The sequence below is a fragment of the Apostichopus japonicus genome, chromosome 13, assembly GCF_037975245.1.
Source record: "Apostichopus japonicus isolate 1M-3 chromosome 13, ASM3797524v1, whole genome shotgun sequence".
Lineage (NCBI taxonomy): Eukaryota > Metazoa > Echinodermata > Holothuroidea > Aspidochirotida > Stichopodidae > Apostichopus > Apostichopus japonicus.
In genome coordinates, this window is record NC_092573.1 from 1553544 (window position 1) to 1578672 (window position 25129).

A 25129-nucleotide genomic window follows, 5' to 3' on the forward strand; every position below is an offset into this window, starting at 1 on the left:
TGTATAGGTATATGGACACACCATTCCAAACAAGCTAAACAGATTTAAAAAATCTGGTTATCTTGTCTTCATTTACTAGTGAACAACTTGACTGTAAAAATAACCTGAGGGATGACCGTGTCTTGAATAATGGGACTTGGTACTTGCATTCCTAAGGCTAGACAGTATTTTGTGTTGAACTTTCTCTACAATTCCCTGAAGTGACTTTACTTTTGAAGGCATTTGTAAAATCCATTTAGGAAATGCTTGCAGGAGAGATTTTTATTAATATGAGTGAAAGTGAACTATTGTGTTCAAGTTCATGAGATGTGGGAAAAGGGAACTAGTTTTCACAGTTCATTGCTTTACAGGATAGTCAGTTGAGGTTGAGTAAAAGAAAGTCATTTGGTGGTTAACAAATTCTGTATTTCCGGGTAAATCGGAACAAACTAACTGATTCTTGACTCATTCTTTCCAGTAGCATGTATTTTGGAGCTATATTAGTTAAAAAGTTAGATTTAGGGGATTTTTTTGACTGTAATTAATATAAAGGCTTCTTAAATTAGGGAATGGTGGTTATTCTCTCTATAGCAGTAGATGGACATTTTCATGCAGAACACACTGGAACTAGGGGTCCTTTGTATATCATTGAAAGTGAAGTTTTATGTAGTTTGACAAAGTTAAGGTTGAACATTTTTGTTTCCTGATATCGCTATCATTTCAGATAGAGAATTTCCTATTTATACGTACAGGACATAATGTGAAAACGAACTGCCTTGTTTTGTCAAGATGCCAACTTAAAATCTTTGACCCAAACCACAAAAGGCAGATCGTAGACAAGTTAAGATGATTTTGAATGTAAAACGACACCTTCAAGAACCAGATATCTGTGACGTTGTCAAGTTACTACGGAAGTCTGACATTTTGACAAAACATGTCAAATACTGATGATATGCTTGAAAAGTGTCAAAAACAACAACAATTGTTTTTAATAATTAGTGTTGTGAGATATTGTGTTATTCTAAACATAGTAATTTTGTATGTCACATATCCGAACTAGTGACATATAAAAGATCACAATTTTAGTGTCGAAGATAATTTAGAAATCAACCAACGTTCACTTTTCCTTTACAGCCTCGCTTGAAGTACAGTGGTTGAAAGGAATGTTACAGCAATTAGCTTGAAATCATGACCCAGTAGCCTAGAATGTTTAATGAAACTTTGTAATTGGTGGATGTCTATCTTATAAGTAACTTCCTGCTTTTCATCTCCATTTATCATGATTATGCATTTTGATTTTAGTAGGCAATATGTGCGTGCATGGACAAGACTACCGAGAAGAGTTTGCTAATTGCACTTTTCTTTTATGTAGAAAGACAAACTTTCACAGTACAAAGAGTTTCTACTGTGCGTCGTTAACTGCACTGTAGAGTGGGCAAATCGCACACAGTTTCGTCATGAACTTTGAACAGGCCAATGGGAAGTTGACGTGTCAATGATTTCCTGCCCTGTTTGGCAAAAAGAGCTGAAATATGTCAAGCATGCTACTGAAATATAGTTATCTAGCTAGAACACTTTGTCCCCATGCTCATATCCTCCCCCCTCCAAAGACAAGAGACAAAGTTAGAAAATGGGATAACGGGTATATTATTAATAGCTTTAAAGCCATATTTTGTGTTGATTCTGGTGGTACTATACTCAATCATGATATAAGAAAACAAATACGTTGTTTGAAAAATATAACCTGTAAAGTTTAGACATGAAACCACGATTTCACCAGGAATTATGTAAGTCTACAAACTTATGGATTTACTTCGCTCCTCTCTCTTACCTGTCTCCATCTGAACATACTTGCACTTTACTATCTACCTAAAACTACATGACTAGAAATGTTTTAGCACTTGTTCAGGGTAAACTTTTTAATGGCATTACAGTCGTCCGAGATGAGCAAATTTCTGTTTCAAGGACAACCAAAATCAGCTGTGGAGGTTTTTCAGGAGAACGACCAGTTAATACTGTTCATCAGATTCTGATAACACTGTAAGTTCCTCCAAGTAGGTGAGTGATAAATTGGTACTATACACCCAAAGCTGTTGTTCTATTTACCAACCTACACATCTCTCCTACAGTATGTACAGTACATACAGTACTGGTCATAGTGATGTTGCTATATTTTTTCCCAACAACTAAATTTACCAGAAATTCCTTTCTTCTCTATCTATATTAAACATTTCTATACCGAAGTCTCTACATAGTAGAGAAACAAATGGAACCATAAATAACATGAAGGTAAATCATTAATTTTGCACAAATTGTACAAGCCAGGTGTTTTTCTCCTTACAGTAGATGGACCATTCTGCATGCTTAGTGTACTGTACTGTATTTACTACAGAAACACAATAGTATAGAGCAACTGCTGTATAGTGTTACAATTATTTGCACTTTTAATTACTAAATTAGATCTATTAGAACGACAGACAGGTAAAGATGAAATCAATAATTGAGGTTTTCTATGAAACGTTACTGTCACGAACAATTTGTTAACACTCTCATGGTGTCGTGGAAAACAGACAGTAGAACCACAGGGTATAAACTGACATAGAAACAATATTAATTCTTTATGCTACATTCTGTAGGGGTCCCCTGTGTGCAGCTTACCCACTAAGTGCTGGTTGTCAATGTGTGAAAAAAAATCAGATCCTGTGCAAGCTGGGTTATTCCCATTTATGAAAATATGTGCCCCAAAACTTTAAAAAAGAGCCTTGTTGTTACTCAACTAGTTCTGTGGATGACATGAACAGTATTTAATTGCTAGATATATAAGTTTTCTGCTGTCAGTTGCCAAGGGGATTTGTCTGCTATGGGGTATGCAGCCTGTATGCTCCTACTGTACATGACAGCAGTCCACAAAAAAACGATCATGCTCCTACATGACTGCAGTCCACATAAAAACGATCGTGCTCCCTCATGACAGCAGTCCACATAAAACGATACTTACAGTACTTAATCTTGATCACTCAATGGCAACATTTTGTTCCAATATGCCACAGTTGGCCTGGTTTTCATAATCAAACCGATTGCTACCAGATATTAGCAATGTAGTAAATGTAACAAACAACGATCAAATGTTGGCTCGTACGTAGCTGTTTAATTTCTTGAGGAGGGTGGTATCCTATTAAGTTTAGATGGATTTGATCTGAATCCGGTGGTATAATCACTCCTAAATACTCAACCAGTAAGTTCTGGAGAGACATTTAGGATATACATAGTCTCATATCCTATCTTTTTAAAATGCAATAGACATATATACCATCATTGGATCCAATTGCATCTCTACCCTCCATCCTCCCTCCAAACTGAGAAAAGGGAGGAGTGTTTACACTTACAGTTGTCCAATCACTTAGGCCAGAGTTTCTGTTTGCCAGAAGGAGCTTTCTGCATATTTTACCCATTTTAAAAGGGCATAAATGTTGAAAACATTTGGATCATATATTATCAAATCTCCAGTCTTTCCCCAGGGGTATACTTTAACTTTTTTTGGATGTAAAATATTGCTGAGCTGTTATTCCATTTATTATTTTGTCAATGGGACAGGCTGCTCTACAACTATTGGTGTTTAGGGATTTTTCATATATTTCTATCTGTAACCATGGGAACTGAATATCCATCATTTTCCAAGAAACTAGAGTGATCTGTAGTTTGAGTGATATTATGGATTATCTGTTGCTGTGTTTTGCTTCTTCCATACATACATCTTCAATTTGGTTTGTTTCTGTTGCTTTGTTTCGTTGGAAGAACAGCTTCTCATATGTGTTCAGTTTCCCACACAGGCAATTTAGATCATACTATACATTTAACAATCTGGTTCATTTCTAGGAAGGACCTGCTTTTGTAGGAGAGGATATATGATTATGGCACTTCTTTCCCCATTTGCTGACATAGTCAAAATGTCTTACTTTACATAACATGTTAAATGTACAACATGAATTTTGTGCTTGTAAACAGTCATTATTGAAACATCGATCATTTTTTTGAAAGTCTGAATAAATGGTGAAAAGCGGAAGAAAAATATCCCCGCCCTGTAATAGTAAAATGTGCACTTCTGTTCATGTAGTCATACTTACAGTGTAATGTTACCATGAAAATTTACTTGGCTCCTCTCTAACCTGTCTCACACTCCACATCTGCACTTTCCCATCTACCTAACTACACATTTGAACATTTTAGCACTGCGCCCTCGCTCCCCGTGCACCGCCCAGGTACACCTCCTTCCGAGTCTACCCCTCGGGAAGAAAACTACACGTTTCAATAGCAAAATTTGCTTAGCGATATTTGTCCGTTTTTTACGAGTAGTCCTGCATTCAGTGTAATGTTACCATGATTATCTACTGGTATATGACAAATATTTTGCTTTTCGTCCCACTCCTATTGCCCCCTTCCCCCAATCCCTGGCAGTATCTAAATTGACCTACAGTTGATGTAGATTATATCTAATCCAGACAACATGTATATATTATATGTGCTCTTTTTGCAGCTGACTGAAGACAGTTCAGTAGGTGACTTTTGAGTGGAAAGAGCAAAGACATGTATGGCTAGATTGGGATTCGAGCCAGTGGCCTCTGGATCTGGGCTTGTAACCCACAGGTCACTGGTTAGAATCCTGTTCAAGCCTTAAATTTCTTGCCCTTTTCCATTGTCTAAAGTTTCCAAGTCAGTTTTCCAATATTCATTTACTTATATACCTTTGTAAATTGTGTAAGAAAGTGTTAATGCTTTGAAGCTGAGCCCTTCTCGTGAGAAAATCAAAATTTAACAATTTGCCAAAGGGGTAACTTTGTTGGATTTGTGCATTGTTAGACTTGTTTCCACGTCAATTTCACTAGAAACTAAACTACACGGTTATTGGAATTATGAAGTTGATTCTTGAGTAAATGAAAAGGTACCGATGATGCAAGGGAGACCGGACCAACGTGTTCATTTTATGAAGTTAGTTCCTTGCTATGTACATGTGCAGAAGACTCTTGTTTCTTTTGAAGAAAAAAAAAAGGAGGGGGTTTAGAATCTTCATTCACGAAAGATGCACACCAGTGGTTCATACACAATACTTTCAATACCCATGAATGGAACCAGTCAAAAATCCAAGAATGATGTATTGGGTTACATTGTTAGAAAAACCTGCAATGTTCTATACAGACTATTGTATGCTGTCTTGAGAACAACAACTGACCAGCCATGGAATCACAGCTACAGTATTGTATCCTTAAAGCTGCAGTTTGAGTTTGAGTTTTAAGTTTGCATCATGCTGACAGAGCCATTTAATAGTCTTACCTGTCTCCAGCCTGATGCACTCTCCTCATCTACCTATTACCTATACTACTTACTTTGTTAAAGCTTAGAAGCACTGCATTCCAAATCCCACATCCGTTACTCCGCCCACTCTCTCTGCTTTCAGAATTTGACTGTTCGGAAGTGAATTAATTTTTCAAAGGAATTTTTATCCTTGCTTGGTTTTATATTTGCATATTATTCAATAACCATCCCTCAGTCTAGTACAAGACATTTACTTAAATGGTTATACATTAATCATTGGTAATCATTGGCTGTTACAAATAAGCAAGCTATTAATTGTTCAATCCATTACACAAATTTTGTTTTCTCAAAATTTAATATATGATTCCATTTATTCGTACAAATCTTGTTTAAACTCATTTGCATTTTTTCATTGTTCTTGGAATGATTTTGATGGAATTAATGTTTCTTGAAAGATTTTTAAGTCAAATCTGTTGCAAACATTTATCATTCATCACTATGCTTGATGGATATCTTTGGCTTTACTTTCAGCATTGAAAAATATAAGTCTAGGAAGCAACAAAAAGTGAACATAATTTAAAAAAAAATTTTTTTACCCAGATTACTAGGAAGTTTTGAGACATATTTTACGAAGATTCAGGCTATGTCGACACAAATTTCATTCACACTCAAAGTTTGGCATAATTATCTAGAATAACACAATTCTCGGTAAATCATTGTTTACAACCTTAAGACTTCACTTTGCGGTTTTATTTTGAACACTTTCATTTTACGAGAGTGGTTGTTCCCAGTTAAATTTCCCAGAGAGGGCAGTAAGAGTACATATATATAATATATATATATAAACTGTTCAGGATTAAATTCTTTTATTCTTGAAATGGCTTCTAGTCAAGTGTTTGATGCTTCAAATTTCACTTGCTGGTGGTATTGGTGCTTAGTAGATTTTCAAATTTTTCAACTCCTAATGTATTTTTATTTTATTTTCTCATTTTACTGTCTTAAAATTTGGTTGTACAAATTTAATAAACCAAACCTCTCTGTACTGAGAAGTGTGAGAGGCAGGCTATGAATAGAGATTGATAAATTCATTTTGTCAATGAAGGGCTGCAAACCTAAGGACATTATGCAGGTGTTAAATTCTCCAAAATTGATTAGGTTTTATTAAGATGGTGTCTCATTTATGAGTTGATGTACTACCATATGGTTTCCATGCAAGCCTGAAAGTCTATCTGTACGGTATATAAGGTTCATGGGAGGAGGATAAAATTAATTATGGGGATGAAGTTAAGAGAGCTCTCAGTGTAGTAAAAGAAGGTAAGTCACTCTGTGGTGTTTCCACAGTCATGCTGGAAAGTTTTTCAGAGCGGTTATTTTGCAAGTGAAGTCTTTTTTTTGAGGGGGAGTTGGTTTGACTGAATCCTGTAGGGCTTACAGGACATAAACTTTAATACGCAGCTTGCATGTCTTTCTGCTGGGTTATTCTCCCCACTCCCACATTCTCCCCACTTTGTATTTGATGTGTAGGTCGGGATAATAATTTAGCTAAATGACCAAATATGTAGAAGAAGACTTATTCTTTAACTTACTGACCAAGCATGAGGCTTGATTTTGAATAAAGCTATGAATACTTGCTACTGTACATATATTGTACACAACAAGGTTTGCAAATTTCTTGTCAAGCTTTCTAAAGAGGTGTTTATATTCTGGATAAACTTGATCACATGGATCACATGTGTCATCACTTTTGAGTAACTTGGTGGATGCCTCAGTGCAAGTAAAACAGTTAGCCACACGCACTAATCAACAGTGCACTCGCGTTGCTGTTATAAACGCACTCAACTCACCGGCTGTATCATTCTGACAGCCTGCAACGATTGTACATGATAGTCGGACTCATTGCTTACAAATTTATCAATTCAATTGGTTTGAAAATGTATTTTTGCAAGATTATCTCATTTCATTTCATTATAGTCTCCTGGACTATATGTAAATGTCCCTCATCATTCCCACCTCACATCCTCTCATACACTTCTCCCACCCTTTCACCTCATTTCCTCTTGTATCCTCCCCACCCTCCTCATCTTATCTCACCCCATTCCCATCTTCCCCAGCCCAACATTCTCCCTCAGTAGTCTGTACTACTGTATTTGTACAGATCAGACATTTAACAAGTAGACCTTGTTCGGACTATCACTGTCTACCTTAACACAGGTATATTCAGACCCAATAAATTTGGACAGTTGAGCTGCAATTGCTTGCTACTGGTAATTTAGTGACTCACCACTTTTCCCTAGACTCCTGTAAAATTTGATAACATTATGCTTCATACCTGGGTGAGCAACTACCCAAGAGGAATGATTAAATATGTAGAGAAAGGCTTGGTCAAGTTTCAAATGTCTTATTAAGTTGAAAGGCTGAGTTCAAGGGAGACCGGGTTTCTTTTCAATATTAATTTGTACCTCTTACAGTAGGTAATAAGAGTTTTTTAGCCTTCTTTGTGTGTCGAAGGTCTCTGACACATATTTACAACTCTAGATTAGAATGCTAGTTGCTTCTCAAACTGCTGGTGTGATAGGAAAATGTCATTAACATTTTTAATAGTTGTTAACATAATTTATTTCGCTCAGATTCGCTTACCTGTCTCCCCACAACCTTAGCACTCTTGTTCTACCAAGCCTAGAATGAACTGGTAACCTTTTAACACTGTGCGCCCTCTATGACCTGACCCCTCCTGTCAATGCCCTTCCTTCTCATTATACCACCCAAAGTATCTACATGGTTCGTTTTCTGTGTGGATTTATTACCTACAGGTAGTTACTTCGGTCGGAACTTTTCGACTTAATTGTCTACTAAATTCTCAAACTGCTGGTGTGATAGGAAAATGTCCTTAATTTCATAGTTTGCTAACAGAATGTAGGCTATATTAAAAAGATACTCCAGTAGCATGATGTTGATAACTGCAATAAAAAACAAAAGTTTGAACTTTTCTGCATCTTTAGGTCAACACCACGTCCTCATAGCAGTTTGCAGTTTTGCAAATTGCTTCTTGCACATAATTCATGAATTTTATATTCTTGGAAAACGTTTGGACCAGATCATTGAACAGCCTAGTGCCGCCTAATCAGCAACACTTCGGCTCCCTTGACACAAAGAGTATGATATTCATGATCTCTTCCGCTTCAACAAACATTTGGTCATGTCATGTACCTTCTTGTATCAAAGGAATCAATTCGAGTGTGAAGACATTTTTTGAATATATATATATCAAACAGCATTGTTCAGACAATCATTTATCGAGTAACAAAATTTTTGTGTAAAACTGTTAAACTGCTGGTAAACATTTTAATATGCAAAGATTGCGTAGAAGTCTGTGTTTTGACACAAAACATTTATATATAGCGCTTAAATACAGCGTTTCAATTTCAAAGCGCTTTGAACCTTCATTATTTTCAGTATCTAGGATAGTCATTGAAAATTGTTACACATTCAAATTGTTCAAAGAACGCTGGCTACTCAAAATGCAAATGTCTGTAATTTACTGTGTTTTGACTACATTATTCTTCATTTTGGTAGTATTGTAGAACTGACTGACATAGATAAATTAGGATTCTGAAGGAACTCCTTGCAAATCAAATTGACAACATTGCATAACCTGTCGCCCTCAAGTGGTTTCTTTAATTTCAGGTATCTGTTTTATAATAGTCTGGTTCTGGTACAGTACTGCAGATAAGTGGGTTACGCACTCTGTGCTTTTGGTTTCCATTCATACTTTTTGCAAGAGTCTCAATTAACTATTTCGAATTCCTAGAATGAAGGACAAGTTTTCCTTTTTCTTCTTTTCATGGTATCGATTGAACGTCCTTAAAATACATAGTTAGTGTCAAACCCTCGCAGAAATGAAATTGTTCTTTCATTCTGTTCATTGTCAGTTGGGGTTTTTCAAGCTACTGTAGTTGTATACGAATTGAAAGTGTAAGTTGTTCTCTCAACCTTTGACACAGTCATTGTTTTAAACCTCACCTTATTTCCTGTGATTACTTTTGAATTTCATAGTAATGGAGCCATTCTGCAGGTTTGACTAACCACTCTGTGGTATTAAACTTTCCTCAAATAGTACTTCAATAAGTTACTAACACCTTCTATGTTACAGATGCACTGTGAATCTCTAGTAGTAATACTGTGTTGGGAACTGTCTACCAATCTACATAACCACAAAAGGAAATTCTAGGAATTTCACTCTGATTTTATGAAAAAGCCACTCTGGAATGCTTTGTCTTCAATTTTAAGTGGACCACAGTAGGGTTTGATTGTGTCCAGCAATTTGTTGAAAAATGCACAACAAAGAACATTCTTTATTTCTGCCTCAAATGTCAAGAAATTCATGCAGTACAAAATGAATTCTAAATGACACAGTAGATGTGCAAAAACCTTCAGAAAATTTGTTCCTATAGTGGTTCTTCAAATGCAGTCATCGTAAAACATATCAACTGCTAAGCTTAAACGTAAGAATTGTGGAGCTATGACATGGATGTATCCATGGATATATTATGATTATATTCCTGTTGCCATAACAGCATACTCATGTAGGACCTCCATTGCATATATTCTTTGCTCAGTAACTGAGCTATGTGTTACTGAAAGCAGGTTATTCCAAATTGTTTCTTAACAAACAAAAAAGTTTGTAAATGTGGTTAGCAATCTATTGCTGTGGTCATTAAATGAAAACATCCATCAAAGTTGATCCATTCTGTATTTTATATAGGCAAGAAAGATTATATGTCTTGTCAAATTTATGAAGGTTATGAAGTAAACCACAGAAATTTGTATGAATAGTTGCGGAGGCTTTATGTGTATACATGTAAAAACCCAAAAATGGAAGGGATGAACATTGTCAAATACTTTGGAATTTTTAGCCAACAAAAGTTACTTTGTTCCTGTCTTAGCTATCTCCAATTAATATAGGCACTTTCCATCTACACCCCCCCACTACTCACACTGCAAACTCCAATCCCAACCCTTCATCCCCTATAACCCCCACAGCCCCCAATTAACCAAAAAGAAGGGTCTTTCTTTAGATAATTTCCATTATTGAGTAGGTACTATTCTACTGTATCCTCTGGGTAGCATAGAGCTATAGACATTTTGTCTAATTCAGTTATTCAATTGCTGCTGTTTAGAATTTCAAGAATTCACACAGTAATTATCTTTTTCCCTTCTTCTGTCTCTACCTATTCCACAAACCTCTTCCTAATCCCTCAAATTAAAATTATAAAAATAATAATAATAATAAAAAAAATAAAGAAAAAAAAACTTTTAAAGGAAAACAAAAGAAAGAATTTAAATGGGGAAAGTTCCTTTTTGCACAGTATATTGTGCGTTTCCAAATACCTTGATTGCTTTTAATGTATCGCTGGCGTGATTCAAGTCAATTTACTGGTTGGAATTCATAAATTCCAAACATAGTATAGTTTGATTATCTATAAAGGCAGAGAGAAACACTTCAAGGGCATCAATGCTCTCTGGGACTCTGAATGTGATACTGATCATGCAATTTCTTTTCCCTTGATTACATTTGTGGCATGTTAGAGAATGATAAGCTCTCTGAAAGAATCCTCACAGCTCCTGAATCATCATTTACCCAGTTGGTATGAGACTTTTGAGGACATATTTGAATGATACCGCAGCTTTTGTTGTTAGCTGCTTTATAGTGTACGTACAGTAGTACATATAAGGCCCTTCATTCTCGAACCTGGTAAGTCACGATTGATGAGAATTATCGGTATGTCAAATGCATCAATATTTTAGACTTGGAATGCACATGTATGCAAGTTAATAAATCTCATTTTATGGGTAGTATTGTCAGATGTGTTATAAGTATCACAAAAGGAAATGCTTTGCCTCTATTATGTTCATCTTATTTCTTCATTCAGTTGATTAATTGGGCATTAAATATCGGGAGGGGTGGAGGGGGGGGGAAGGCCAGAGAAATCAGGTAAACAATGATCCATAACATTAATTTGTTCTTTTCTTTGTAGCCTGGCAAATTTTACTCTTCTCCCCGTGTACATAACTGGAACTCTGGTGTACGTTTACACGTACTGTAAAGCATGTGCTCCATTTCAAGTTTCAAGTTTATATGAAAGGGATAGTGTTTAATAGTTGTTGTAAAGAAATGTTGACAAAGGGCATGGAAATATCACAGAGCACACATCCATAGTGATCAATATCCAGGGTGTAAATGAATGGTTATAATTTAACTTACTTTCATTCAAAATGTAATACCTAGAATTTAATAGGAGGAAGTTGTGGAGATGTTGAATTTTTAACTGGCTGTTTGGAATATTGTCTACTTCTCTATTAAGCATCATATGTGGTTTGCCAGTTGAATTTATTGCGATTTTACTTTTCTGCACGAGTCACTTTTGGACAAGTTTTGAAAAGTAGCGGACATCCATGGCTTAAGTTTTGCCATCAAATAATTGTTAGTAAGTATGTGTACCCCAATATGAGTTTGAAATTTCTCTCATACTTTTCTTGAGAATTGTTGGTTATGTAGATGAGTCATGAATACTACTTATTATCAGCTGAACATGGCTGTATCTTTTCAAAATCTGCTTTCCTGGAGGTTATGACCATTGAAATTATTCCCAGAAAGCAATTATTGCTTTGGCAATAAAATTCTTGTTGAACTTTTGATATGATGGCCATTATTGGAATTTCTAGCATATTTTGGAGGGAGACAATGCTAATGACCTTTATTAATGCACATTTGCAACTTTGTTTGGATTGGGTGCCCAGGATGTACTAGGATGAACTAGCCAGGATGAACTAGCCAGGCTGTCTTTCTCATCTTGTCAGATGGAGCTTGCCTTTTTCATGGTCTAAACAATATTATTGAATTTACCCTACAGGTCAGGATGCTATAAATCAACTGAATGGCAGAAGTCGAGCAATGCTCATGAAAGAAACATTAAGTACCCAAATTGCCTCACAGTCGAATGTAATTTGTGATAATTTACTGAACGACCTATCACTTGTGAAAGGCCGTCTCCTCAATCCGATGTGTAAATCAAGCGGTGCAAGCTTTTCAATTTTTTTTATCAGCAACGAAGTGTTTATGCTGATGAGGCACTCTTTTATCACATCGTCTGAAGTCTACAAACCATATTCCTCATTCTACAGCATACTCAAGGATGAAAGGTCTTTTCTCTAGCTCTGCTTTCATTTTGTCACACATACAAATGTATGTTACAAGCCTAGCCTGTCCACTATTAAAGGTCAAGTGCAGATTCCCTTCAAATTTACACAGATTGAGACGCTATATATCAAAACACTATACACCCAATTTGGAGTTCCATAATTGTTTCTTAGCTGTTTTAAATAAGTTAATTACCAAGCTCATCCCCTAAGATGATAGACGTCATGGGGGGGGGGGGGACTACCACAGGGGCTAAAATGTGCTAACCAAGATCAAAGACGTGAACAATACAAATATCAAAAATCAACAAAATATCTGAAATTGGTGCACAACAGTACAGAGATTTGTGCAAGTTTCGTGTTCTTCTAACACTGATAGCTCAGTTACACTGCACTCAGCTAGCCTAGCTACCTAAGACCAAGATTTATTTCCGAGTTATTTCTACAGTATCTTTGGGAAAGTTAGGTAACAATATCCCATCTAGGCCTAAGTACTAATACAATTTTTTAATATTTCATTTGTTTTAAACAATTAACTTCACTCCTCTCTCACCTCTCTCCCATATGTATGCACACTTTTCTTCTACCTAGCTGACAATAGTATGTAACATTCTTGCACTGGTTCCCCCTAGACCTCTATTTATGAAAACTTAGCATTTGGCTTTCAATATATGTCAATTTTCCATTTTTAGCATTGCTTCTTTCAGATATGTTGCAGAATAAATGGATAGATACATTGTGCATGTAATTCGTCTATTTATAAGTACAGATGAATTTTCTTAAACACCTTTCAAATCTTTCTGATTCCCCAGGCAACACAGCTGTTTCTGAGTCATCTGAACAATATAAGAGAGAATTATGGTGCCACACCGGTGTCTTGGAAGATGGCTGTACGTTTCTTGATGGCCAGGAAGTTTGATGTGAAAAGGGCATTGGAACTCTTCAGAAATCATACGGTAGATATTTAACCTGTTCATGTCAGTAAAGAGACATTATGTCATTTAGTTTGCTTTCTGTATTACTGTACCTGTCTGCTCACGACCTTATCACTCACTCTGAAGGTGACCAGCCACTCTCTGAGGGTGCACAGTGCTAAGATGGTTTCTCTGTAGACTTGGTAGAGCTAGAGTGCTGATGTTTTGTGGAGACAGGTAAGCTTGTCGCTAATTAATATGCAAATCTGGTACTTTTGTGGTTCATGTTACCCGTTGGTTACAGTTTTCGTGTGGCTTCCGTAGTTGGAATTGCTTGAGAGAAATATTTCTCACTCTCCTGATAAATATCCATTTCACATGGACATTTCTAATGCTGGTTTCCTGCATCTGATTCGTCCAGTTTGTTGCAACATATTCCTTTGCATTTGTATCAGTAGTTCTCCCATTATTCCTGCTAATGCATTAAGAAGATATATATAGAGATCTTTATATACATATATATAAATATATCTATTTATATATAAATATATATATCTCCACTTTGTGAAGCGCCATCAGCAGTTACTCGTTTCCTGGAGTGGTGCTATGTAAATCAACATTATTATTATTATATATAAATTGTATATAAATATATATTTTTACTTCTTAATGCAAATTATGTAAGAGTTGAAGAGAGACATGTAGTGGTCAAGTATCCTTGTCATTATGTTTGGAAGGCTCAACTCTACTTTTGCACTGTTCCATGTACCTAGTCTTAATATTGGTAATATTTTAATCAGTGCTGAGGTGTTAATCCTCTCCTTGGTGCGAACACACGCTTCCTCCTGTATCCTTCCTACCATTCAGAATTTGGACTGTCAATGTTCTGACGAGGTTTTCTCATTCATTGGCTAAGCCAGACTGCAAGGACTTCCAGGGTACATTCAAGCAACAGATCTATTGTGAGGAACAAGATAATTTGGGAATGGAGTTTACATTATTTTATTGTTGCATATTTTTGCATTGACTCTCTTGCCTCCCTTACCTGTCTCCTCACAGCCACAGCAATCTCACTCTACCATGCCAATAATGAACCGATAACCATTTCATCACTGTACACCCTTCGGCAACCGATCTGTACAGATCAATGCCCCTTCATCTCATCCCCATAGTTGGTGTACTAAAGTTTACATGAGTTCACTGACACTGTGAATACTGTACCACCTACATTGTGTATATATACCAAACCATCAACAACACTCCCAAGTAACCTAAGAGACTGTTCATGGTGCTCCTTATATTGGCATGTAAAGTCAAGTTATTTATAGTTATATATGCATATAAACCTGGCCTTGGCATTCCATGAAAAGACTCTTGAAAATTTTGTTGAAGGGGTTGATGTTCTTTAAAACCTCCATATTTTTATATTTTTAACTTTGATATGACTTAAACTGAAGACTTGCTGGTTATTGTGTACTCTTGTAACATACTGTACATCTGTAGTGTAACATATGATAGGACACACTTTGGATCTCTTTGTAGATCTACTTGGTACATTCTTTCCTAGCTGCTGCTGTTGTTGCCTCCTCCTCCATCTTAGTCTTACCCTATGACTAAAATTGTTTCAATATTTGTGAACTGGTTATTTGAACTTTTTCCTTAAACTTTTATAAGCAATATAAGAAGAATACAGGTTTCACAGCATTGCTCTCAATAGGCCCTTCCATCTTCCTGTAGTCACTCAGTGTCTCTTTCTACTGCCTTTGTGTTTATGGAAAATCTTTAGGTTTGTCCCCTTAAGTCATTTATTTTTTTTATTTTGGTCACCTTAGTTTATTCTTGGTTTTTTGCTTCTCGTCCATTTTGTAAATCACTTTGCTTGTTGTCCTAGATTGTGTTTTTGTATGTATGTATGTTGTCTTCTCACAACAAGAGCACTCTCTTGCTCTGTCATGTCTTACACAATGTGGTAAACCTATTGAAGTACTTTTATCTTTGGTAAATTATTACTGGGAGAACCTTTTGAAGTACTTTGGCATCTTTGGTAAATTATTACTGGGAGAAATTGATAGTGCTTGAAATTGGAACAAGAATTCTTACTGCTTTTAATGTGCAGATCTATTTTTATCCAGATACAGAAAGGTACAATTAACTAGAAAAGGGAATTTTTCAAAATAAAGCAAGACTAATCTTTGCAATGACTTTGAGTGTAACATAATTTTAAAATGAAAATAATTCACTGAGCTTTCTCCTGTTCACATGCACTCTACTGCAAGTTTCAGAATTTTAGATCCGAAATGAGAAGGACATTTATCCGAAGGGGTCAGTGCAAAATGTTGGATTTTGTTGTCTCCAAGATCGGAGTGATGTACAGTACCTACCGGTGACAGTTTCAGTTTTGGTAAACACCCAAACCAGTTGAAAATTAGGCTGTCTGTTTAGAAGCACAAAGCAGTCAACGACGCGTGTTTTCTTATTATAAATGTTTTAGTTTGATGTGTATATAAGCGGCATCCACTAATTTATCAACATATGGACACAATTTTATTATCACTCATTTCAGCTCTCTGTCCCATGCAAAACCTTTGATCTTCTGTTTGTGTGGGAATGCCACCATTGGAAAGTTATGTTATCCACTAAGATATATTCTTATCTTCCACAATTTTAATTACCCGCAAATTATCATTTGCAGCTCAAGATTACGACCAGTTAAAGAAGAGAAAATATGCTCATAATTTTTGAACTGCATTGCACTGTGTTCCTAAATGTCAAATGGGTGGGTACCTCTCAGCCAAGAGCGGCTCGCATATCTAGTTAGGTTTATATTTGATGCAGGTCTTGTGGGAGTTTGCATCGAGTACTCTTTAGCCTATATATGCTGGCCTATATTTAGAATCGCCACACACAGTTGAAGTCTTATCTACATTAACTGTGTGAGAGGCTGTGATAAAGGTAATTGCACGACTGGTAGCAATATCATCATATACTTGGTGAATGTTTTTTTAAATTTTTTCCCCTTGTAAACCTTGGTTTGCTTTAACATCTATGCAGACGTACTATTACAGGGCAAATGTTTAAGGATTTTCTCCGGTCGATGCTCGGACGATCAGGCCTGGCGTTTTGGTTGTCAAAACAGCAAATTTATTTGTCTGGAAAAATGTAGCAAAATAACATTGAATGATCTGTATAATGTAGGAGATATGTATAGGTTGGTGAATAGAACACCAGCTTTGGGGTTGATACTGAATTGATCATTTTGGAGGTATTTAGCTGTAAGGCAATCTAAATTTGATATAATCAACTAGTCGCATACTGGACACCCTCCACAGCTACAGAATTTTGGTCGTATGAGACGACTGGACTACCATTAAAAATTTGCCCTGTATATACTATTACATTGTATCAGTGATCTGTAGTTTGAACCCGGGCCTCCCGCTTTATATGCAGATACCCTAACCACTAGGCTATGGATGCTGATTGTATGTCCAGAGGTTCGAAACCGGTAAGGAAGGTTGCAAGTCCGCTGTAGGCGTTTGTCACCTGTATCGAACAATACTAGGTTGATTTTGGTGACATATTTTGCCTTACACTAGAGATCAAACATGATGCTAGCCAACTCGAATTATATATAAATATATTTACAGTTTTTTGACCAAAAATTGTTCCTTGTTTGTCACAACTAGCAGTTTTGAAATAGTTTATGTTCTTATACTGTACCATTGTCTGAGGTATCGGTTTGTAAGCACGATATCAGCTAATATTGATTTCACATTTTGCGTATGTGGTATTTGTACCTGTGACATTGTGTGTGTACTTTGGACGTAGTAGATCTTACGGGAAGGAAAACAAATCAGTATCTTGACACAGCTGTAAGAGTCATCGGGGGACAGCACTTGCCATTTGTAAGTCATCAGGGGACAGCACTTGCCATTTGTTGCCGATTTGTACGACACGATAGATGGGAAAGTACTTCTGTCGAAGGGAGATAGGTGAGCGTCATTGTGGTTGTAATTAAGCTTTGGGGTATTTGCACTCATCTATTGATCCCTGCCTGGCTCTTCAAGTTGCACTAAGTTCCCATCTACAGCATTTTGTCCTAAAATTGCTAATATCTTAGCACTGCACACTCGTCGGCCAGCTTCCTCCAATATTCAAATATGCTTCTTAAAATCTGCAGTGGCAAACTTTTTCTGGCAAATTTTATGAACTCTTATATCGGTGAGTGTTGCTAATATTCACATCAGACTACTGTACCAAAATTGATCCCCAAAGAATTGCTTTAGAAACTTGATTTTTCAAGAGTAAATTTTTTAATAGGTCAATTATTCTCCAGGGAAATCTGTTCAACTTTTGCTTTATATTAAAGAGCTCAGATTGTCCACATCCCCTATCTTTAATTTGTTATTTAAAAAAAATGGATTTTCAAGTTACAAGTTTTCAAGTTAAATCGGTAAATTATTCAATAAGGATATGATTCAGTTATCAATCAACCTTTTTACAATTTTTGTTTGAAATTGACTAATTTGCATAATAATTCATGTACAATGAACTATGAAGGATATGTGTCATTAATAAATAGCAGGTCAAGAGTAGGTACGTCAGTTTGTTTTATTCCTTCTGGGTGAGAAATTTTGAAACATGAGGGTGATAGAATGAACAGATCATTGCTTTGACCAATCAGCCATGTAGGACCAATATGCTCAGCTTTCAGATAAATTCTATACTTTGTTAGGCCTTTGTATGCTATATTTTCATTATAAAACTACTTTGTGTAAAAGTTGACAATAAATATAAATTTAATTATGTTTTCAAAATAATATGTGATTATGAGCTAGAGAGAATTTGCAAGTATTTTTATCCATCTTTAGGATTTATATCTCCCTGTCGATGGGAGAAAATGTTGAAACCAATCTTAATAGAATGATTGCATAGTTTCCTTCAGATTGGTAGATTCGGAAGCTATGCAAGTGGGCGGGGCCCAGAGAGGGTGGGAGGGCGCAATGTAGCCTAAAATGTTCCAATTTGTAGTTTAAGTAGATAGGCAGATGTTGAGGGGGAGACAGGTAAGCATCGTCGCTTCGAATCCCCAAACCAGTCAGTTTTGGGGAAGTATTTTTTTATCCATCTTAAGGCTTTATATATGCCTAGCTTGGAAGGCATATATTTGTAAAGGCTAGGCAGTCACATGTGCATGAGGAGAAGCTGAATGGCTTTCTTACACTTCACAAATGGGTGGCTATCCATGTTTTAGCTCATTTTAGGATTTATTTTTTGTCTGTTACTGTTTGGAAAAACCTACAGTACCTTAATTAAGCCATCCAGGGCTGGAACTGAAACATTCCAAATGTTCGGTTTCATTGCTTCCAATGCCTCTGCATTTTATTTACTCACTAATATCCTGGTTTGAAAAACTCAAAAGTATTTTGCACTTGTGTCGAGTTAGAACAAATGGCTACAGATCGAGCAGTGTGTAAATTTAACGGTCGTCCGAGACGACCAAATTACCTGCCAGGCAACCAAAACTTGTCAAATCGTGAAGTACTGGTTGCCCGGCGGACAACCAAAAACTTTCGAAAAGACTGGTTAATGTTCCATGAAACAAACGGAAAAAGACACGGAAACAAGCGTGAAACCAAAAACGTAAAATTAAATTTCACATAAGAAGAAACTCATTCCAAACTCCACCTTCATCTAATAAATAATATACGTAGACGTATACGCACGTTCTATTAGCCTGAGGAAGGCCAAGCCCTCACATTGACATGGACCACTCAGACCAAGATTCATGGTATTTTCTGTTCCGTCCGTTTGTGAACAAAGGCCAATCATAGTTCAGGTTTACCCCCACGGGCAAAGACCACGCCCATACACAACATTTTTTTTGAGAAACAAACACCAAGTACATACTCACGACTAGGTCAACGGAAAACATAACAAAACACATTTTTGACTGAACATCTTTCATTATTTCTTTTCAAAAAACCACAACTTCTTTTTACAAGAACCAAAAGTTCTCCTACTCCTACAGATCATTGAATTTGTTTGAAAATAAATATATCTATTCATAACAATCAACTGCAAGGTACATGGTTACCAAAACTTCATTACAGAGATTTTCATGCTAAGAATAGACAATTATGCGATACCAAGATTCCCGTGATTTGATTGGCTAATAGTCCCTACCGATTGTCTGCAAACATTCTTGCATTTTCAGTGCTCAATGAACACGAAGTAAGTTGTTTAAAAACAATTACTTGCAACGTTTACTTTCCCGTGTAGAGATAACAAAGTTTGTAGTAAAGGCTACCATATGTGTGCACTCAAATATCATAACGTTAGGCCTTGTCTCATATTTGTAGCGTACATTTTGACAACAATCACTGGTGGTACGAAGATGCACTTGAATTGTTCCTGAGACTATCACGTAATATTTTAATCATTGTTTTGATCAGAAAATGTTACGAGTTGAGACAATCTATGAATTTTGTGGGAAGCTTACATATCTGATCCTGAAAGGATATTTTATCTCACAGTATGTTTCTTTTCTCTGCAATAAGAGTTGCTAATGTGAAATGTGCATTCATACCACAGTAGTTTCTGTTGCAAACTTTTTCGCGGTTCAATTGACCACGTGCTTCAGTAAAGTTTATTTTGGAGCAACATTCGTGTGTAAACTTCTGTACTTTAGAACATTGAAGTTTGATTTTTTACTCGACATTGCGTAAAAAGCTATTCACATAGGCCTGCTGTAATTTCCGCACAGATGATTGTTTGCAAAGAGCCCAGGTTAAATGTTGGATCAGGTTTTGATGATTTGCGCATGTGTAGTTGAAAATGAAGTTCGAACAGGCCTATGTAAATGCAGTAGTACAGTGAACTGTGTGGAATTTAGCGAGAGATATGCACATTGTAGGTACAGTGATTTTGAAGAGTTTGGCTGTTGGAAGCGCTGCAAGGTCAAAGCATGGAGCTACTACAGGGTTGGCGAGTAGGGAAGTACAAGGGCGGATGAAGGAGGGGGCTGGGGGTAATTTTTTTTTTTAAACGGCAGGTTGGGCGAAAGGAGGAGTGGGCCGGGCCGCCCCTGTCAAACAATGAAGCTAAGACACTTAGCCATCTGCCCTATAATATTGTGTATAACATTCACAAAGTATAGGCAGTGATACTACACTAGTATTAGTACAGTATTAGTACAATAAACGTAACTGGTGTTTGATCGGGACGCAAGCTTTTTTTACGGGACGCAAACTTTTTCGGGGGCTTGCGTCCCTGGGACGCAAACTTTTTTCGCTAATAGCATTACTGAAACTGAAACACTTGGCCAGTACTATGACGCACCTACAGCTTACCACGTGGTTATTGTATCGTTACGCTCTGCAGAAAAACATCATGTACCTAACTAATGTACATAATCTTTGCTGCAGTCATCATTATTAGAAAATAAAATCCAGCAAGGCCGCAGAAAGAAACACAGATTTTTCTACTTATCTAGAATCCATGAAATCGCTCAACATTCATGGTTCCTTAGGAGTCCCAAACAAGTATTTTTTCCAAAGATAAACTACTATAGCTTTACAGGACGACCAAAATTTCAGCAGGACAACCAAAAATTGGTGAGCTGGTTGTCCCGGGGACAACCACTTCAAATTTCTTAAATTTATACACTGTCGAGGGTTTACTACAACAGTCAAAGGGCCAACTAGAGTACTTCTCAGTAAAACTGATTAATTCCCCAATGTAATTGATGATGTAGAGGGTGATATGTTGGGGATTTGGCAGGAAAAGGCAGAAAGAGTATTTTCCAACACTCTATTTTATCCTTGGAAGTATGTATCAATGCAATTCTCTACTATGTGTGTATATACCTATATATAATAGTTTACCTCTTAAAGCTTTTGATGGGAGTTTGAAGTAGAAATACAATCATGAATCTGAATTTTGCACTGAGCAAAAGTGAATTTGTAATTTGTAATTTGTAATTTTTCTAATTACACTATTTATTTCACTTTCAAAGACTTGAAAAGAAAAAAAGAGAGAAGGTTACAGTAGAATAGGCAATTACTTTACATGCTTCATTGTTGGTGACTACTTTTGCAGTGACAATAAAGTGCTTGCTGTCCATTTTTGGACTTTTCTAGCATATTTGCTGGCAATATTGATGACGTTTAAGGATGAACTGGCCATGCCTTTAGGTATTGTCATTGTTTTGGACTTGGTTTATTTTTTATTGATAGTTCAGTCATGGACAGCCACAAGCCTCTGGTGAACATTGGTACCAGATGCACAATAAATATTATAAACACAGGTACAATTTACTGTTTACGCTTTGCATTATGTAGACTACATTAGCTTTCACACTCAGGTTTCATAATCTTATGGTTTCCAATTGATGCATAATGAGTATGAAGTCTGTGCTCCACTGATGTATTGGTATTCGTTGTGCGTTATTTTCTGTAGTCAATGTATCATTTGAAATGTACACGCTCCTGTGCTGCATGTTTGAATTTTATATAGACCAGTGAGTGGATTCAATTTGTCTAACTTTAACATTGTAATATAAACACATTGTAATTTTATACCAGAATGGTAAAAAGAAAATCCACAATGCTAAGGCAAATTATTGTTGTCTTCTGGTAATAATGACAGTGAAGAAGTAATTATTCTGGTAACGTGGATGTCAAACAGCTGTGTCTCGATGATGGAATGCTATATTTTCTATGAAACTACAGTATATTCTACTCACAAGTCCATGAAATGGGAATTTATATTTAACAAAGCTGAAGAATTGTCTTCTAAGGTTGAGCTTGAATTTTCATAGACGTTCTTTTATTTTCCAATCTCAATTCATCCCCTATTGATTACAGAGATCATTAATTTATAATGACGTTTCTTTCGTCTGCGACTCAGCCCCCGAATACTTTCAAATATCCTTACAAAGTCAGGCCGCGTTATGCAGCTATCACCATACATGTGACTCATTCTACGCTACTTGTCGAGAGATATCCCTGAATGAAACAGGTTAAGCAATGAAGAGGCTCCACATGCCTAATAAGCATGTCTCTCAGTCAATTTGCTCCATCTGAAATGACAGCTTTTTGATGTCGTCTTCGTGGTCTTTGTCGTCAGTCGGCGGCAAAGTAAGTTTAACTATATTATCTACCCGTACTACTCACTTTTAGAATGGTCAAATAAAGCTCTTATCTTGACTGACTCATGACTGAACATTTTTATCATGGAAGTGGATTATTTTTCTCTTCACTTGAAACAACTGTGAATCTGAATTGTACGGTAGTAGTATATTAAATCTGGATCTGAATGTCTAAGTTTAGAGTTGTCTCTTTTGATCAATTGGATGTGGTGTTTTGAATGAACCTAGGCTTGTGATAGTAATACCGCAGCGTGGACAGCTAGTTGGGCCTCGACTGTCTTCTAGAATAAGATTTATTTTAATCAAACAAACTTGGACTGATGAGAATGGTTTGTTGGATATTTTAGCCAAACCCACAAAGAAGACAGAAGAAAAGCAGTGACAAGGCTACTTTATGCATAATATCTCAAATCGTTTGTGGAAATGTTTGTATATAGAACGTATGTAATTTAACTACATTATCCTAAAGGAACTCAAAATATTCATATCCAGGTGACTGTTGCAAATCCAAGATCTCAACAAATTAAAAGTCTTCTGTATTCATTTGAAATTGAAACTTAGACAAAGCTGAGTTTATAATTAAAGTGCTCCTACAATGTTTATAATTAAAGTGCTCTTACAATGAGTAGTGAAAGTTGTACATAAAAACTGTATATTCAGCTCAATGATCTGTCAATGACCTGGGATCAGTAGGATGGGATGGTTCAGTAGTGTCAAATGCTATCTTGTACTTAATAGTGCAATGTCAATGTTGCAAGCTTAGGAAAGTTTCAAAGATTTCAGACTCCAAGTTCACCTTTTTGCAACACTGACTTCATTGGAGACCGTTCCACTTAATTCGACATGGGGTGGTCTACTTATGAGCTGCCCAAGAAAGTAGAAAGGTCAAGTTTCATTGCATTGAAAGCGTGCAAGCATGCAATGCAAAGGCGTTACTTCTAGAGATTATTTAGTAAAGTGTACGCATGTAAATAATAAAGGAATATAGTTGATCAAAAGTCTTTCAGGCAGGAATGGTGACAAATTTTCCACCAAAATTTTCCACTTCTAAAGTGCGATCAAGATAGAAGGGAATATCAACAAGTGATGAAATTGCGTGAATAATTCCCTCCCTTTCATAATAACCTTGATTAAAAATGGAACTGTAAATGGAGAATGATGATAGAGATTGTTATGAATTTCCTGACCAGTAGTCACGGCTTGGACCGGGTAGAAATTTGTTCAGTCTGTTCCCCTCATCCCCCCCCCCGATATCCCATGTTAATGTTCCCATCACTATGCAATGCATGTATACATGTGTGATAATATCCATTCTACTGCAGTTATGCTTCATGTCATCTCAAAGGTTTTCTTTCTGAGGAATTTTAGGAAAGTGTCCAAATTTTGAAAGCTGCCAAGGATATTCACTGCTTGTTATCATTAGTTGGAAAACAAATGGTTTTGAAATAACCGAAGAGACCTTGTGTTTCCATGTAAAGGAGATAAACAATGGAAGGAAATTCGTTAAAAATACGTGATCATGGATCCAGCTGGCAGAGTTGGTGGTATTTTATGGAGTGGTTTTCATTACACTTTATCATTTACCAGAATTTGTGTATTCATGTTTGTATGTTTCTAAAAGGTAAGGCACAGGGGAACTATAAGACTTAACATGCTCACTGTTACATTAAACAAGGGAATCAATACTACTGTAGAAATCACATGAAACTAGTGAACTGAATGTTGTTATAGGACATTGTTGTACACATTGTCAGTTACAAAGCCCTCTTGAAGCAGTCTACCTTAGCTACAGTAAAAAAAAACAATTTTTGTGACAAAGATGAATTTACTTCCATTGTTCAGTGTGGTAAATTTGGAAGGAAGAGGAAGTGACTGTTGACCCCAAAGTAGGTCAGTGGGGGGCGGCAGTGCCAAAATTCTACCAAGTTTCGTAGTCGAGGTAGATTTGAACGCATATGTAGCATGGAGATAGGTAAGAGAAGTGAAGAATTAATTTATAGCCAAACCAATAAGTTACTACCTTTCTCCTCACTTGCCTGTCTCCAATCCCACTCCTCACTTGCCTGTTTCCAATCCGGTATCATTCCGGTAGTGCACCTTTAGCCATACATTGCCTACAGTAGTGACTTTAGTGTAACAACCTACCACTGACCTAGCCTCCCAGCATCAACTTCTTCCATGCTAAAACACCTCATGTTTTAACCCAAATAGGAAAAATTGAGGAAGAAAAAGGAATCTTTTTACTTTGCAGTAGGCATGGAAAGGTGGATGGACAATTCAGAAACTTGCTGGTAACACCAAGATGCTGTGTGGTTGCCTTTCATTCTGAATCTGCCTCACGCAGGAGGAGCAGTGTTGCAAGGGGTTCATTACCGTGGCAACATGTTTGAAACTAGAGGAAAGTCTGTTTGTACTAATACTCAACAAAAACAGACACAATTAGCATAATCCTACAATATTTCTGTGACATATATATATATTCTCATATCTTGTCTAGTTGTGCATGTGTAAATCTAGGCAGAGTTTTGATGTGTTTCATTTGTAGGCTACAGTAAGTAACAACTAATCATACCCCTTGTTT

The 25129-nt window shown here is 36.5% G+C and overlaps 1 protein-coding gene across 1 annotated transcript in view; it reads left to right on the forward strand.

Moving 5' to 3' along the window:
• Positions 1-25129, forward strand: part of LOC139978566 (tyrosine-protein phosphatase non-receptor type 9-like) — an 87824-nt gene that overhangs the window by 10540 nt on the left and 52155 nt on the right. The window contains exon 2 of the mRNA XM_071988879.1: positions 13299-13442. Coding sequence (XP_071844980.1) covers positions 13299-13442 — 144 coding nt within the window. The remainder of the gene's footprint in view (positions 1-13298; positions 13443-25129) is intronic.